Consider the following 15,149-nt stretch of genomic DNA (forward strand, 5'->3'; position numbering starts at 1 on the left):
TTATAAACCATGGCAAGCTGGATCCGGAGCTTCGCTTTCTAGTGGTTACCAGAGGGAAAAGGGTTGGGGAGTGGGGCAAAATGGGTAAAGGGCATCAACTGTATGGTAATGGATGGAAACTAAATTTTTGGTGGTAAGCACACTCTAGTATATGGGCTCAGTGGTAAAGAATCTGCTGCCAGTGCAGGAGACGCAGAAGACATGGGTTTGATCCTTGGGTCGGGAAGATCCCCTAGAGGAGGAAATGACAACCCACTCCAGTATTCCTGCCTGGAAAATCCCATGGACAGAGGAACCTGGCAGGCTATAGTCCATAGCATCACAAAGAGTTGGAGATGACTGCGCACACACACTCTAGTGTATACAGAAGTACACATGAAACTCATATCATGTTATGAACCAGTTACCTCAGCTTACACCATGAAGACAGTGTTTCTTCAACAAAGTAATGATACCCAAGATGGTTAAGGGAGAAGGCAATGGCACCCCACTCCAGTACTCTTGCCTGGAAAATCCCATGGGCGGAGGAGCCTGGTGGGCTGCAGTCCATGGGGTCACAAAGAGTCGGACACGATTGACCAGCCTCACTTTCACTTTTCACTTTCATGCATTGGAGAAGGAAATGGCAGCCCACTCCAGTGTTCCTGCCTGGAGAATCCCAGGGATGGGGAGCCTGGTGGGCTGCCATCTGTGGGGCCGCACAGAGTCGGACACAACTGACGCGACTTAGCAGCAGCAGCAGCAGCAAGATGGTTAAGAATCCCCTATTAATAGTAGTAACAAGAAAACAACCATGTTTTTAGTGCGTGCTAAGTAATTTCAGCTACCTCTGAAGTGTATCTTGATCCTATTGACTTTTCTCCATCCTCATTGCAAACACACTCGTTCAAGCCACTGTCATTTCTCACTTGGCTTAAGCAATATTCCCCCATCTGGTCTCTCAATAAAAAGCATGTTTAATAACAATAGTGATAATAAAATGCTGCTGAAAATCAGAGTTTTATTGCTGGAAAAATTGTAGGAAAACTGTAAGAGAGAATTTATTCTCTGAGTAAGTTTGGAATAGATAATTTCAAAAAGCTTTTCAACTCTGGGATTGTATTATTGTGATCAGGGATTTTCAAATTCTCTGTGGAGTAGAATCAGTTTTTGTTTTTAATTTTTCAAACCACCATGGACTGATACTTTGGTAAAATACAATAGAAAGTGAAATGACCAGGAAAATTTAACAATTAGATTCAACAGACATAAGATTATCAAGTTGCTCTGAGAGTTTTAAAATGTGTTTTAATTATGGCTTACCACATAATAAAATACCTCAGAACTCAGCGGCTTAAGACAGCTATTTATCTCACATAATTTCTGTCGGTCAGAAATTCAGAGCCAGCTTAGTTGATTGATTTTGACTTAAGAGTCTCTCTTGAGTGACATTCAAGGTTGCAGCCATCTGAAGACCTGACTAGGGCTTGAGGCTCTGCTTGCAAGGTGGCTTCGTCATGTTGTAGGCAAGTGCTGGCTGATAGCAAGAGGCCTCAATTCCTTTTTACTGCATGGACCTCTCCATAGAGCTGACTGAGCATCTCCACGGCATGGCAACTGGTTTTCTCCAGAGCAAGTCATCCAAGAGATAGCTCAGTGGAAGCCACAAAGTCCCTTATGACCTAACCTCAGACATCACGCTGTATCATCTCTGCAGTACACTATTGGTTAGATGTGGTGGTTTAGTTGCTCAGTCGTGTCTGACTAGATGGGTTTGTCTTATGTGATATGAGAGGAGACCACACAAGCATGAAGCTGGGAGGAAAAACTCTCTGGAGGAACAGACTCACAGACTTAGAGAATGAACTTATGGCTGCCAAAGGGGAAGGATGGGAGGAAGGAATAGTTAGAGAGTTTGGGATTGACCTGTACACACTGCTACATTTTAAATGGATAACCAACAAGCTCCTACCATATAGCATAGGGGACTGCTCAGTGTTATGTGGCAGCCTGGATGAGAAAGGAGTTTAGGGAAGAAAGGATACATGTATAATTATGGCTGAGTCCTTTCGCTGTCCACAAGATTATTAACTGGCTATTCTCCAATACAAAATAAAAATTTTTTTAAAAAGAATCTCTGGAGGTATCTTGGGAGACTGACTGCTACAAATGCTTACTTCCAATTTCCACACGTCCCTGTCTGTAAACCAAATTTTGAGGAGCAAATTCCTAATCTATAAGAAGCTTCTCTTCTTGCAGATGAGGAAACTGAGGTCTGCCTGAAGACATACCCCTTAATTAGAGACAAAAATCAGGTTTCCAGTTTCCATTTCAGCATTCTTTCTATCACATACCTTGACTTCTATCTATTTTACCTATTATTTATCTAAGTGGCATTGGCCTGAGCTTCTCATTAAGTAATGAGAATGAATCAGGTGAGGTGGAAAGGCAGTGAGCGACACACAGAAGCTGCAGCTGTGGGTTTTCTTAGGATCACCGCAAAGCTATCTTCAAGGTATCCATCAAATAGGATGATTCAGTGAGCCTGGTTCAAAAGCTTCACAATGTGACAATGGAAATGGACTTGATTTAGCTTCAAAGATTCTATTAACTCAGAGAAATGATGATTTTCTGGGAGAATTAACACATAGTCACTGAGAGGACGAAAGTCACTTTAGTGCTTTGAAACTTCTTTCAACTCAATTCTTAGATCTTCACACAAAACATTATAGCTTAGATTCCTGGTCCTATAACACGTTTCAGAGCCACATGATTACATCGTGATCCTGATTTCAAAGGACATGTAGAATTTGTAGCAAGCTCATTTTATAAGGTTGAGAAATCACTTGCTCCAGAAACTGGCACTACCAGACCACCTGAGAAAGCGATATGCAGGTCAGGAAGAAACAGTTAGAACTGGACATGGAACAACAGACTGGTTCCAAATAGGAAAAGGAGTGCGTCAAGGCTGTATATTGTCACCCTGCTTATTTAACTTATATGCAGAGTACATCATGAGAAACACTGGGCTGGAAGAAGCACAAGCTGGAATCAAGATTGCTGGGAGAAATGTCAATAACCTCAGATATGCAGGTGACACCACCCTTGTGGCAGAAAGTGAAGAGGAACTAAAAAGCCTCTTGATGAAAGTGAAAGAGGAGAGTGAAAAAGTTGGCTTAAAGCTCAACATTCAGAAAACGAAGATCATGGCATCTGGTCCCATCACTTCATGGGAAATAGATGGGGAAACAGTGGAAACAGTGTCAGACTTTATTTTGGGGGGCTCCAAAATCACTGCAGATGGTGACTGCAGCCATGAAATTAAAAGACGCTTACTGCTTGGAAGGAAAGTTATGACCAACATAGACAGCATGTTGAAAAGCAGAGATATTACTTTGCCAACAAAGGTCCCTCTAGTCAAGGCTATGGTTTTTCCAGTGGTCATGTATGGATGTGAGAGTTGGACTGTGAAGAAAGCTGAGTGCCGAAGAATTGATGCTTTTGAACTGTGGTGTTGGATAAGACCCTTGAGAGTCCCTTGGACTGCAAGGAGATCCAACCAGTCCATCCTAAAGGAGATCAGTCCTGGGATTTCTTTGGAAGGAATGATGCTAAAGCTGAAACTCCAATACTTTGGCCACCTCATGCAAAGAGTTGACTCTGGAAAAGACCCTGATGCTGGGAGGGATTGAGGGCAGGAGGAGAAGGGGACGACAGAGGATGAGATGGCTGGATGGACATGAGTCTGAGTGAACTCGGGGAGATGGTGATAGACAGGGAGGCCTGGCGTGCTGCGATTCATGGGGTCGCAAAGAGTCGGACACGACTGAGCGAATGAACTGAACTGAACTGAACTGAGAAACTGGCACTGATTGGATCCTCCTCCTACACGCATCATTATCTGTATCTGGAAGGAATTGCTGGCTTGGGACACATAACCTTTACTTCTAAGGCCAAAAGTGTATTAAAATTGTGACAAACAAATAGTACAATATCACCAACTTCTAAACTAAGGTATTTTCACTCTATCATCTCTCCTGTTCTCCTAATTAAATCAAAAACCCGAGAGAAGAAAGTCAAGATTTCTGAAGTTTTAAAAAAGTTTTACTTGTTAAAGAATCAAACTTTTAAAAAAAGATGCTAGAATAAAAATCATGCACCTATGTATCCTTTATCTAGATTCATTTGTTAACTTTTTTTTGGCTGCACCTCGCAGCAGGCTGGGAATTCCCCGACCAGGGATGGAACCCACAGCTTCTGCAGTGGAAGTGTGGAGGCTTAACTACTGGACTACCAGGGAAGCCCCTTGCTTTAACATTTTTTTCACTCATTTTCTTTGCCATTTCCTCCTGCTCTAACCTCTCTCTCGCTCTCTACACACATGCACACACACACATATACACATCACATGTGAATTTCTTTTATTTGAGAATAAGTTCCATATGTCATGACCCTTTAGTCCTAAGTATTTCAGTACCTACCTAATAGTAGGGATAGTCTGTTTTGTAACCACAGTTGTCAACCTCAATAAATTTAACATTTGTGCATTAGTTTGAACTGATCTACCTATTCATTTTTCAATATTACCAACTGCCCCCATGATGTCCTCTATAACTTCTCCCCTCTCCAGTACTGGAGGGAAAGAAAAGGGCCAGGTATTAGATTCAGTCATCAGGTCTCCTTAGCCTTCTTGAATCTGGAACATTCCACAGCCTGCCTTTATTCTTTATGACACCTACATTTTTGAAAATAGAGTTTCATCTCCTCTCTTTTTGAAAATACAATATTCATCATTTTGAGTTTGCCTGGTAATTTGTCTCATACTTAGAGCCAAGCTCTGTATTCTCAGGCAGAATGCTAAAACAGGGATGGTGTGTCCTCCACAAAGGATCACATCTGGAGACACACACAGTCCCACCATCCCTCACTGATTACCTGGTCAAGGTGCTGTCCAATTTCTCCACCGAGTAATTATGGATTTCCCCCTTGCAATGAATAACAATCCGTGGGAAGGAACTGTAAGACCATCCAAGTACCCTGCTCTTTCTCTGCTGAAATTTAGCAGCTATTGATACTTCTTGCTTGATTCTGTCATTTCAGTATGATAGTTTCAGAAGGAGGACTTTCCAGCTCCCACACTCTCTTCACATTTACCAGTCAGCATTCAAAACTCTGCAGTAAACGAGAGCCCTTTCTTCTCTCCATTTATTTATTATCCGTATGAACCCACAGATGCTTATTTTTCCCCCAACACTTTATAACTCATTACTGTCCTTCATGACTTTCGTAATCAAATTGCCCCAGATTTGGCCACTGATAGCCCCTTCAAACTGGCTTCTTTGTCCTCGTGACATGCCTACATTTTTAAAAGCACTTCCTTATTTTCTAGTGTAATAAGATGTTCCAGGCCCATTTTGTACCTCTCTTGCACCCTTCCTCTGTCCCTCAGAGATTCCTGGGTTTGGATCTTGATTTGCCATGCAGACTCAAAACTGTGGGAAACCCTATCTACCCTGTTTATTTACTCACTGGTCCAGCCCCTCTCCAGCCAAAGGTGACCATAATCACCACCATCATGAAAACTCTGGGTTCATTTGACTGCCTGCTCTACAAGGTCGAGGTCTCTGAGTCTTTGCTCTTGTCTGTGTCACCTCCTTGCTGGTTCAGGGACATTTAAAATGCCGCAAATAGCCACGCGTGGGCCAATTGAACAGTTCCTTTACTTGTGTCTCCATAACATTTTTTACATACCTTTACTATGGTATCATTGTACTTTGGTTACATTTCTGGCTAGACTGAAGTCAAATATTTTCAAGTGACCTGGGGAGGAGGGTATTTATTTTCCCTAAACTGCAGATGAGAAACCAGAGGTTCAGGGAGGTGAGCCTAAGAGAATCAGCAGAGCACAGGATGAGGTCTTGATTACAGCCAACTTCTGCCCTGTATTTACTGTAGGACCTTAAGCAGGTGACGAAGCCTCTCTGTACTTCAGTTTCCCTGGAATCAATGTGGAGGATAATGAACAGAAACTGCCATGTAGGGCTGCTTTATGGCTTAAAGGAGTTAATACTTGTCCAGCCCCTAGAATAGTGCCTGGCACATGGTAAGTGATGGGTAAGTGTTTGTTAAGTAATTAAGTGATGTCATTGCAATTCAAATCCCAGTCTTATGATGAGAAAGCTCCTAGCCACTGCTCTGTTGTAACTTTATAGGATTAAGATTCCCCGAGAAGCAGTGATTCTATTTTTGTTTCTGCTTAGTGGCTAAGTCATGTCCAACTCTTTGCGACCTCATGGACTGTAGCCCGCCAGGCTCCTCTGTCAAAGAGATCTCCTAGGCAAGAATACTGGAGTGGGTTGCCATTTCCTTCTCCAGGGGGTCTTCCTGACCCAGGGATTAAAACTTCGTCTGTTGCATTGCAGGTAGACTCTTAACTACTGAGTCACCTGGGAAGCCCAGTGACTCCAGACAGTAGTTCTATTGCAGACAGCAATAAAAGGAAGCTGGTTTGGGGTATAAAACATGAACAAGATAAGAGGAAATGAAATATCCCAGCTAACTACTGAATTAAGGCATGGACTGAGGAAGGATGTAGGTACCTTGTCCTGACTCTGGGTCTTGGGGCACTGGCTGCACAGCCTGGTAAGGACCACCAGGTAAATTTTGGAAGTTAGTCCCTCTCTTTACATGTCCTTGTCTCGAGTCAGCTGCGGCTTAGACTTTTGGCCCCCTGGGGTGACATCACAGAGACTGCCTATGCATTCACAATTCTGCAAGATGGCGCTATAGACAATCAGAAAAGTTAATTATTGCTTTACTGAAGATGGGAAAGGCATTAGCCAAGTTCTTAAATCTTGTGTGTGTCATACTATTTTGGGGGTTAAGAATAAAATTTACATTTCTAAAGCAAGAATCATTTTTATTCTTACCTAATCGTTTACATAACTAAAATCTATTATTATTATCAATAATGTCGATATGGTTGAAAATGGTGGATTGCATTGTGATTGTTCTGGCAGATGACAACTGCTAGCTGAGTTACAACATTATGTAGAAGTTTTCAGTTTAGAGACCAGGGGTAGACAGTGTTTGTCTGCATGCGGAAAGGTTACTCAGGGATTAACCATTGTGTCAAATATTAGCTATTAACAATTTAGAGCAGATGCTCTACCAAACTGGGAGATGTTGGAGAACGTTCTCAAGCTTGAGCATGAGTCAGGAGCATTTTTAGGGCTTTTTAAAACAAAGATTGTTGAATCCTATTCCCAGCATTTCCAACGCACTCTGTCTGGGATGGAGCCCATGAATCTTCACTTTTAATAAGTTCTCAAGTGATGCTGATATTGCTGGTTCAGGGACCACAATCGGAGAACCACTTCCCTCTGTTGATTTAGAACAAACATCCCCTCACTGGCAGTCCCTTCCACCACCTGATCTGAAACTCAATATAACTAGATTTGATTTAAGCAGGCCACCCTCAGCAGTCAAATTTCCCAACCACTGTTAGTATTTTACAGACCAAGGGAGCCATCACTTATTTCTCCAGAAGGAAAACAAACAAAACCCAAGCAAACCTTAAAGTTTTTAAAGGAATATCACGGTTAATTAACTGTAGTACTAGATGCATGTTTCTGCTGTCTTGATAATTAAACACATTAAGACTTCGTGGTACTTGCCAATATTTTTATGTAACAATTGAAATACACCTCTGTTAGTCTGTCATTGGGACATTCTTGAACTAGAGACCTGAGAGGTGATGACCAGCAGGTGGCGCTCTGAGCCAACTCATGGTGGCCTGGATGCAGTGAAAGGCAAATATCCAGACAAGGTGCCTGCTTTAAATCCTCAAAGCAAGGTTCTTTTAACCACTTGTCATAAAACACCCTGAGACACACGTCTTGGAAAATCGAAGTGTCAAGCTCAGCATCTTTGCCACATTTCAAACTAGGTAATTACTTCTCTCCCAAAGGGAATCTGTTTTATGTATTTGCGTCCTTTCTAGGTTACAGGTTTCCCAAAGGCAAAGATCTTGCCTTCCATTCACTCCATACAATGCTGAAGTGAAATGCTTGTTTTACAATAACAATCTAATTATTCTACGTCCCTCTGAGCTTACATGATGACCTGTTACATACTAATTGCTAGTAATATAGAAATGTGCCTGCCTCCTATAAACCCCACACATAAACCTAAGTTTTATTTGACCTAAAGGCAAATTGCTTATATATTTCTCCTTTTTAATATAAAGTCATTTTTCTGCCATCCCAAATTGTAAGTCATTGCCAAATACACAACACTGCATTTTAGTCAGTCACTTTTATTTTCCGCAGTTTTTTTTCAAACTACACACAACAAATACTTTGATATAATCTAAGATAATAAAATAGTTGAACAACTTTTTTTTTTTTTAGATTTACATTTGTATAGAAACAATCTGTGGAACTCCTCACTTCAAAACTAAGGTGTCTAAAAACAGTGATTCATCAGCATTGCTTTAAATAATTGTTTGGTTAAAAGTCGCAATTTTCATTCTCAACTAAAATGTTGTCTCCATGCAGTATCCCTTGGGTCCAAAGCTGAAGGCCTTGGGAAGGTGGCCAAGAAGAAGAGGATGGCCACTCTTTATCTCTGTCCTTCTCTCGTGTGGAGGACAGTGGCTGGAACAGGGTTGTCATAAAAACCAGGGAGAAAATAAATCAATTGCACATCTCTAGTTTTCAAGGGTCAAAGACATAACAAGTCTGGGCAGAACATGTCCCTCTCTGTAGATGGAAGTCCCATTATGACGGCACCGTAGCCCCCCACGACTCTCTCCTCGGCTAATCATGTCAGTTATTACCCAGAGGCTGGGACCACTGTCCCTAAGTTCCCCAAGGCCAGTCATTTTGTGACATTTAAGTTTTGCCCTCTTGCATCGTGTCACTTGGATGCTGTGTCTTGGTTCTCGGTGCCCAGTTAGGGTCTACCATCCCCTAAGAAATGCCTCAGCCCACCCTCAAATCCCCAGAATGCCCAAGAGCGTAAGACCCCACAGAGACAGGGGCTTTTCAGTGAGTCTCCTCCCCGAGACACTGGGGCCCCTGGCCTATATCATCCCATTGATCTTAGTCCACTCGTAGATGTCCTGTTCGCACACTATGTCGGAGTTGATGAGGAGGTATCTGTCACCCACACAGAAATGCTTCTGACAGGCGGCACATTTGAAACATTCCAGGTGATACACTTTGTCCTTCACCCGCATCGTCATCTCGTAGGCACGGATCCGCTTGTCACAGGATGCACAGAGACCATCTTGGCCGAAAAGCCTGGGGGGAGGAAAGAGAGAGAAGCTAAAAAGGCAGGGGCAGAGATGAGACTGGAAGAAAGAGCCTGCAGATGGGTTCCATGACGTAGGCTGGATTTCCAAATTGTCGCGAAGCAAGGAAGAGCTGGGTCCAGACAGACGGCCAACTAATTCATGCACCTCACCACAACTGACTGTGACTAATTCATAGTCTTTCCTAGAAGGAAGAGGGTCTTCTGACATGAAGCCATGCCTGGGGCATTTGTGTTTGGCATAACTCGCTCCTCTTCCGAGTTCTCTCCCTGCTTCTAGGATGCCCCAGGACCTGCTTCTGTGAAAAGAGTCTTAACAGAAGTGATTGAAGAGGTTAGCTGTGTATAAACTGATACAGCCGTGATGGAGAAGAGTATGGAGATACCTTATAAAACTAGGAATAAAACTACCATATGGCCCAGCAAGCCCCCCTACTGGGTATATACCCTGAGAAAAGCACAAGTCAAAAAGACACATGTACCCCACTGTTCACAGCAGCACTATTTACAGTGGCCAGGAACTGGAAGCAACCTAGATGTCCATTTACAGAGGAATGGATAGAGAAGTTGTGGCACACACACACACACACACACACACACACACACACACACACACTGGAATATTACTCAGCCATAAAAAGGAACGAATTTGAGTCAGTTGTGGTGAGGTGGATGAAGCTAGAGCCTGTTATACAGAGTGAAGTAAATCAGGCAGGGAAAAACAAATATCATATATTAACACATATATATGGAATCTAGAAAAATAGGACTGATGAACCTGTTTACAGGGAAGGAATGGAGACACAGATGCAGAGAACAGACACAGCAGAGGAAGGAGAGGGCGGGATGAACTGAGAAAGTAGCATTGGCATACATACACCACCATGGGCAAGATAGATAGCTAGGCGGAAGCTGCTCTATAACACAGGGAGCCCAGCCTGGTGCTCTGTGACAACCTAGAGGGGTAAATCAGGGCAGGGGATATATATATATATATTATATATAGTTTTACATATGTAATTGTGACTTACTTATGTTGTATGGCAGAAAACAACATAACATTGTAAAGTAATTTTCCTCCAATTAAAAAAAAAAAGGTTAAAAAAAAAAGCTTAGGTGTGGATTGTGTGTTTCCTCCCAAGGGAACTTTTATTTTAGAAGGGGAGCAAGAGTAAAGCCCAGGGGCCTTCTTGAGAGGAATGCAATGAAATGGGCATCTTTCTGAGGCTCCCTCCCACACACTATCACATCAAGGGTTCTAATTCCACCCATGGGGAGGGCTGGTCATTAACTTCTCCAGAGCCACACAGGCCATTGCACACAACCGCTTCTGGGAGATGGAGGGAGCTCAACAGTGAACAGTCCCTCAGCCACCAGAGGGACGAGCAGTATCTCTCCATATAGAATGGAAGATCCTATTTCAAGATCCTCGCTGGCCCAATAACATAAATCTCTGAAAAACTTCTCTTCTGTCATCAAAATCAAGACCCTCCCAAGTCTCAGTTGGCTGGTCATTTATTTTAAGCAATATGCAGTGTCAAAGCAGGAGATGCACTATGGTGGTGCCGAGTGCATGCTGAGTTGTTTCAGTCCTGTCCGACTGTGCGACCCTATGGACTGTAGCCCTCCAGGCTCCTCTGTCCATGAGATTCTCCAGGCAAGAATACTGGAGTGGGTTGCCGTGGCCTCCTGCAGGGGATCTTCCCAACCCAGGGATCGAACCCGGATCTCTTACATCTGCACTGGCAGGCGGTTCTTTACCACTAGTGCCACCTGGGAAGGCTGGAGCCTAGCGCAGTGGTTCTCAAAGTGTGGTCCTGGGACCAACCGCACTGCATCCCCTGGGAACTTGCTAGTAAGTGCACACTCAGGCCCTCCTGATTGAGACGCTCTGTGGGTAGAGGCCCAATTCTCTGTCTGGTCCTGAATACAGCCAGGTGATGCTAATGCAGGCTGAAGTTTGAGAATCAGCCCACATGAGTGGGATAACACAAGCGCTGGAATCAGAAGACTCAGATTCAGGCAGGACTGGCCTTGAGTACCTAAGTGACTCTGCTGAGACCTCTGATGACTGTGAGCTTGTGGAATGACAGTCATCAAGCATCAACCTCACCCGGCTGTTGGAGGATGGAATGCAGCAAGTCAAAGCACCAGTGTTCAAGGGTGAAGCCAATACTGGCTGGGTTTTAACACATCTTGGGGGTATTCCCAAAGGGGCCAGTCTTGCTGCCTGATTACATGGCATGTCAGCAGGTCTTTTCCATGGGAAACCTTCAGGGCAGTTTTAGGTAAATACCTGTTCTTCTCAGAAGTTCTTAGGAACTTCAGCGTAGCAGAGAATCAACTGAGAGGATGTAGGGGCGATGAGAGCAGTTGAGAAATTTAGAGCAGAATGAATGAAACCAGGAAGACGCGGTCGGTGGGTAGAGAGCTTGCGGTTACAGCCAGGCTGGCTAGTTTCCCTCCAAATCCCGCTCTTCATGCGAAGATCTCCGAGTGTTTTCAAGGCCCCACCTGGGAGCAAACTCATTACTGGGGGAAGAACACTTCATCCCAAGACAGCAGATGCTGGAACTGTCGGGAACTGCCACCTTGGAGGTCATGGGGTGGAAAGACAGTTCTGATTTCCTGATTGTTCAGTAAGAGGAGTTTGGGCCTGAGTGAGAATAAATGACTCACAAAACAGCATGGGTGGAAAGCAGCCAACCTCCTGGGGTGTGTGGCCCTTACGGAAGGGGAGCATTTATTAAAGGGAAATCGGGGGGTAAATTACAACACACGTCAGGCAGTTAATGACAGGAAGCATGAAGGATTAATATCTGGGAGATACCTTCAGATCCCGACATCACCTCCAATCAGCCAGTTCTCCTGGAGCCAGGCACATCCTCTGCCTTGGCTTCTGTGTCTTAAGCTATAAGACAAGAGAACTGGAAGGGAAGGAAGGCCTCTACAGCCCCTTCCAGCTCTGGTGTGCTGAGACTTCACTAAGTGAAAATAAGCTAGGACTTGACATCTAACGTGCACATTCACCTCTGGCACCAAGAATTGGTTACTTAGGCTGACTATCCCAGAAACTGACCCTGAGGCCAGGATTTATTAAGGATGTGCCATCAGGGAAAACAGGTACAGTGGCAAGGGAAACCAGACAGAAGATGGAAGGCAGGCCAACGTGCAGTCTTGGGCCAAGTCCCCCAGAAGGGAGCTTTGGCCTAAATGCACGGCGACTCTGGGGTGTAAGTTATGTCTCCAAGTGGCCTTGGCTCCAGGCAAAATTACTGGACTTCGGTCTCTGGCAGTGCCAGCCACTGGGCAAGGTCTGCTGGGCATTGGGTGGGTGGGTGGTGGTACTGGGCAGGCTTCTGGCTTTAACAGAAAGGTGCTGTTGAAGGTAAAACAATAGGCGGTGGGGGCTGCACTGAGCACAAAAATTGTAAAAAGGGATCTGGACTCGGTACTGACATTAACAGCTACTGTTAAGTTCCCAACAAAACAACATAAATAGCACAGGGTTTATTTGGGTTCAGGCTTCCCTGGTGGCTTAGATGGTAAAGAATCTGCCTGTAATGCAGGAGACGTGGGTTTGATCCCTGGGTCGGGAAGATCCCCTAGAGAAGGGGATGGCTACCCTCTCCAGTATTCTTGCCTGGAGAATTCCATGGACAGAGGAGACTGGTGGGCTGCAGTCTATGGGGTCGCAGAGAGTCGGACACAACTTAGCGACTAACAGTTTATTTAGGTCCTGCATGGGGATCTCCTGATTATGTGAGGCTAAATGTCTGAAAAAGACTTTAACAGGCCAGGCAGCAACTGGAAACCCTGGGGAGAAGCTCTCCTGGGGTGACAGTAGGTGGGGGGGTTGGGGGTAAGGACTGAACACATCCCAGGACACATTTCGTCACTCCTCCAACTTGCCTTTTGCAAAGGCACTGTCAGCTATGTTAAGAATGCAAGCAAACAAGTCCATGGCTGAAGGGCCATGCCTGCAGCAAGAAACGATTTTTCTCCTCTGTCAAGAGGTGTCATGTCTGAAGCTTCCACCTGCCCATTTTAATAACAATAATATAAATATGAAAGGATGGCTGGAAACGCCTGCGCTAACACAGAGTTAATTAACATGTTGCCTAGGAATGTAGCAGGGAAAAGAATTATTTCATGTCACCAAGACACAAGTTAATTAACACTGGGTTCTCCCAGACTATTTTTTTTTTTCTCTCCTTTTTAAAAATGCAAGAGATTAACAAGCCCAGGCAGCACGGGATTTTCTTCTTGAATGTTATATAAAACCTCAGAGATAGGGAGAAACCTCAGCTCTTTTGACCTTACTCTATCTGTACTTCACTTAATAAGATTCAAATGATTTGACAGGGATGTAGTCAGGGGGCCCAGTGGGAATCATTTACCCATCTGCTTTTCCGCAGTGACTTGGCAAACTAGTAGCGAGCAGAATCAGGTCTCTATTTACCCCAGTTCTATGGTCTTGTTCCTTAATAATAATAATAATAATAATAATAATAAAGGATCAAAATTAAAATCATGATCCTTGGAAACTTGACTTCTTTTCTCTGAACCACCAAATTTGCAAGGACTTTAATCAGGAAATTTAGGGGGGAGAAAATGCTTATTCTGTCAGTCTCTGGGTAAATAGATAAGCTTGCTTCACCATGGAATTGCCTGCAATTTTTTTTTAATGTAAAATGCTCTGACGGCAGGTTTGGGAGAAAGAGCTGGCCTGGCAGCCAAGGGCACTGGAGTCTAAACAAGCTTCCCTGGGTTGGGTGGTCCTAGTGTATTAAGGCTGCATGCTCCACAGACCCTGTACCCCACGAAGATGGCAAAAAAACCTGACAGCTACACAGTCAAGCAGATTTGACAGCAGAGGGCACAGAGTTACCTCTGCCGCAGCTAATATGAAACTGGAAATTTCATATGAAACTAGAACATTCCAGGCAAAGGCACTCTTTTGAGAGTTGGAAAATTCACATAGCCAAATGTATGACCCAGAGTATCTGAGATATCTTCAGTGCCTCTCAGTGGGCGTTCTAGAGTTCCTCTTCTGCCTTTCCCTTCTTCCATCACTTTGTTCATTAGGTTGGGAAAGACTCTAATGATAAACGTCATGAGGGTTACTGAAAGACAGCAGCTAACATCTATTTGATACCCATGCACCACGCCAAGCACCTTACATGTACCACCCCATCTAATTCCCGCCCCTTTCTGGAAGCAGGTACTGCTATTCTATAACCCCATTTTACAGATGAGGAAACTGAGACTTAGGAAGGTTATATAACCTGTCCAAGGTCACAGAGCTAGAAAGCAGTGGTGCCGGGGCTCAAATCTACAGCTGACTTCAGGGCCTTCCTGCTGTGACCAGAACTGCTTGGAGTGCTGGGGTTATATTGTACTTTCAATTTTTTAAAATTTATTTTTAACTGAAGCATAATTACAATATTGTGTGGTGTTCTGCCATACATCAGTATGGATCAGCCATAGACATACACATATCCCCTTCCTCTTGAGCCTCCCACCCCATCCCACCCCTCTATGTTGTCTCAGAGCCCCAGATTGAGTTCCCTGAGTCATACAGCGAGTTCCCACTGGCTATCTATTTTATATACATTAGTGTATATGTTCGGAGAAGGCGACGGCACCCCACTCCAGTATTCTTGCCTGGAGAATCCCATGGACGGAGGAGCCTGGTAGGCTGCAGTCCATGGGGTTGCGACAAGTCGGACACGACTGAGTGACTTCACTTTCACTTTTCACTTTCATGCATTGGAGAAGGAAATGGCAACCCACTCCAGTGTTCTTGCCTGGAGAATCCCAGGGACGGGGGAGCCTGGTGCGCTGCCGTCTAT

General features: G+C 44.2%; 1 protein-coding gene across 1 annotated transcript in view; it reads right to left on the reverse strand.

Annotated features, from left to right (window-relative positions):
* Window positions 1–8,295: 8,295 nt before the first annotated feature.
* LMO2 (LIM domain only 2) overlaps window positions 8,296–15,149 on the reverse strand; it is a 37,461-nt gene continuing 30,607 nt past the window's right edge. The window contains exon 8 of the mRNA XM_052652179.1: window positions 8,296–9,284. Coding sequence (XP_052508139.1) covers window positions 9,065–9,284 — 220 coding nt within the window. The 3' untranslated portion in view covers window positions 8,296–9,064. The remainder of the gene's footprint in view (window positions 9,285–15,149) is intronic.

Source organism: Budorcas taxicolor, chromosome 15 (assembly GCF_023091745.1).
Source record: "Budorcas taxicolor isolate Tak-1 chromosome 15, Takin1.1, whole genome shotgun sequence".
Classification (NCBI taxonomy): Eukaryota; Metazoa; Chordata; class Mammalia; order Artiodactyla; family Bovidae; genus Budorcas; species Budorcas taxicolor.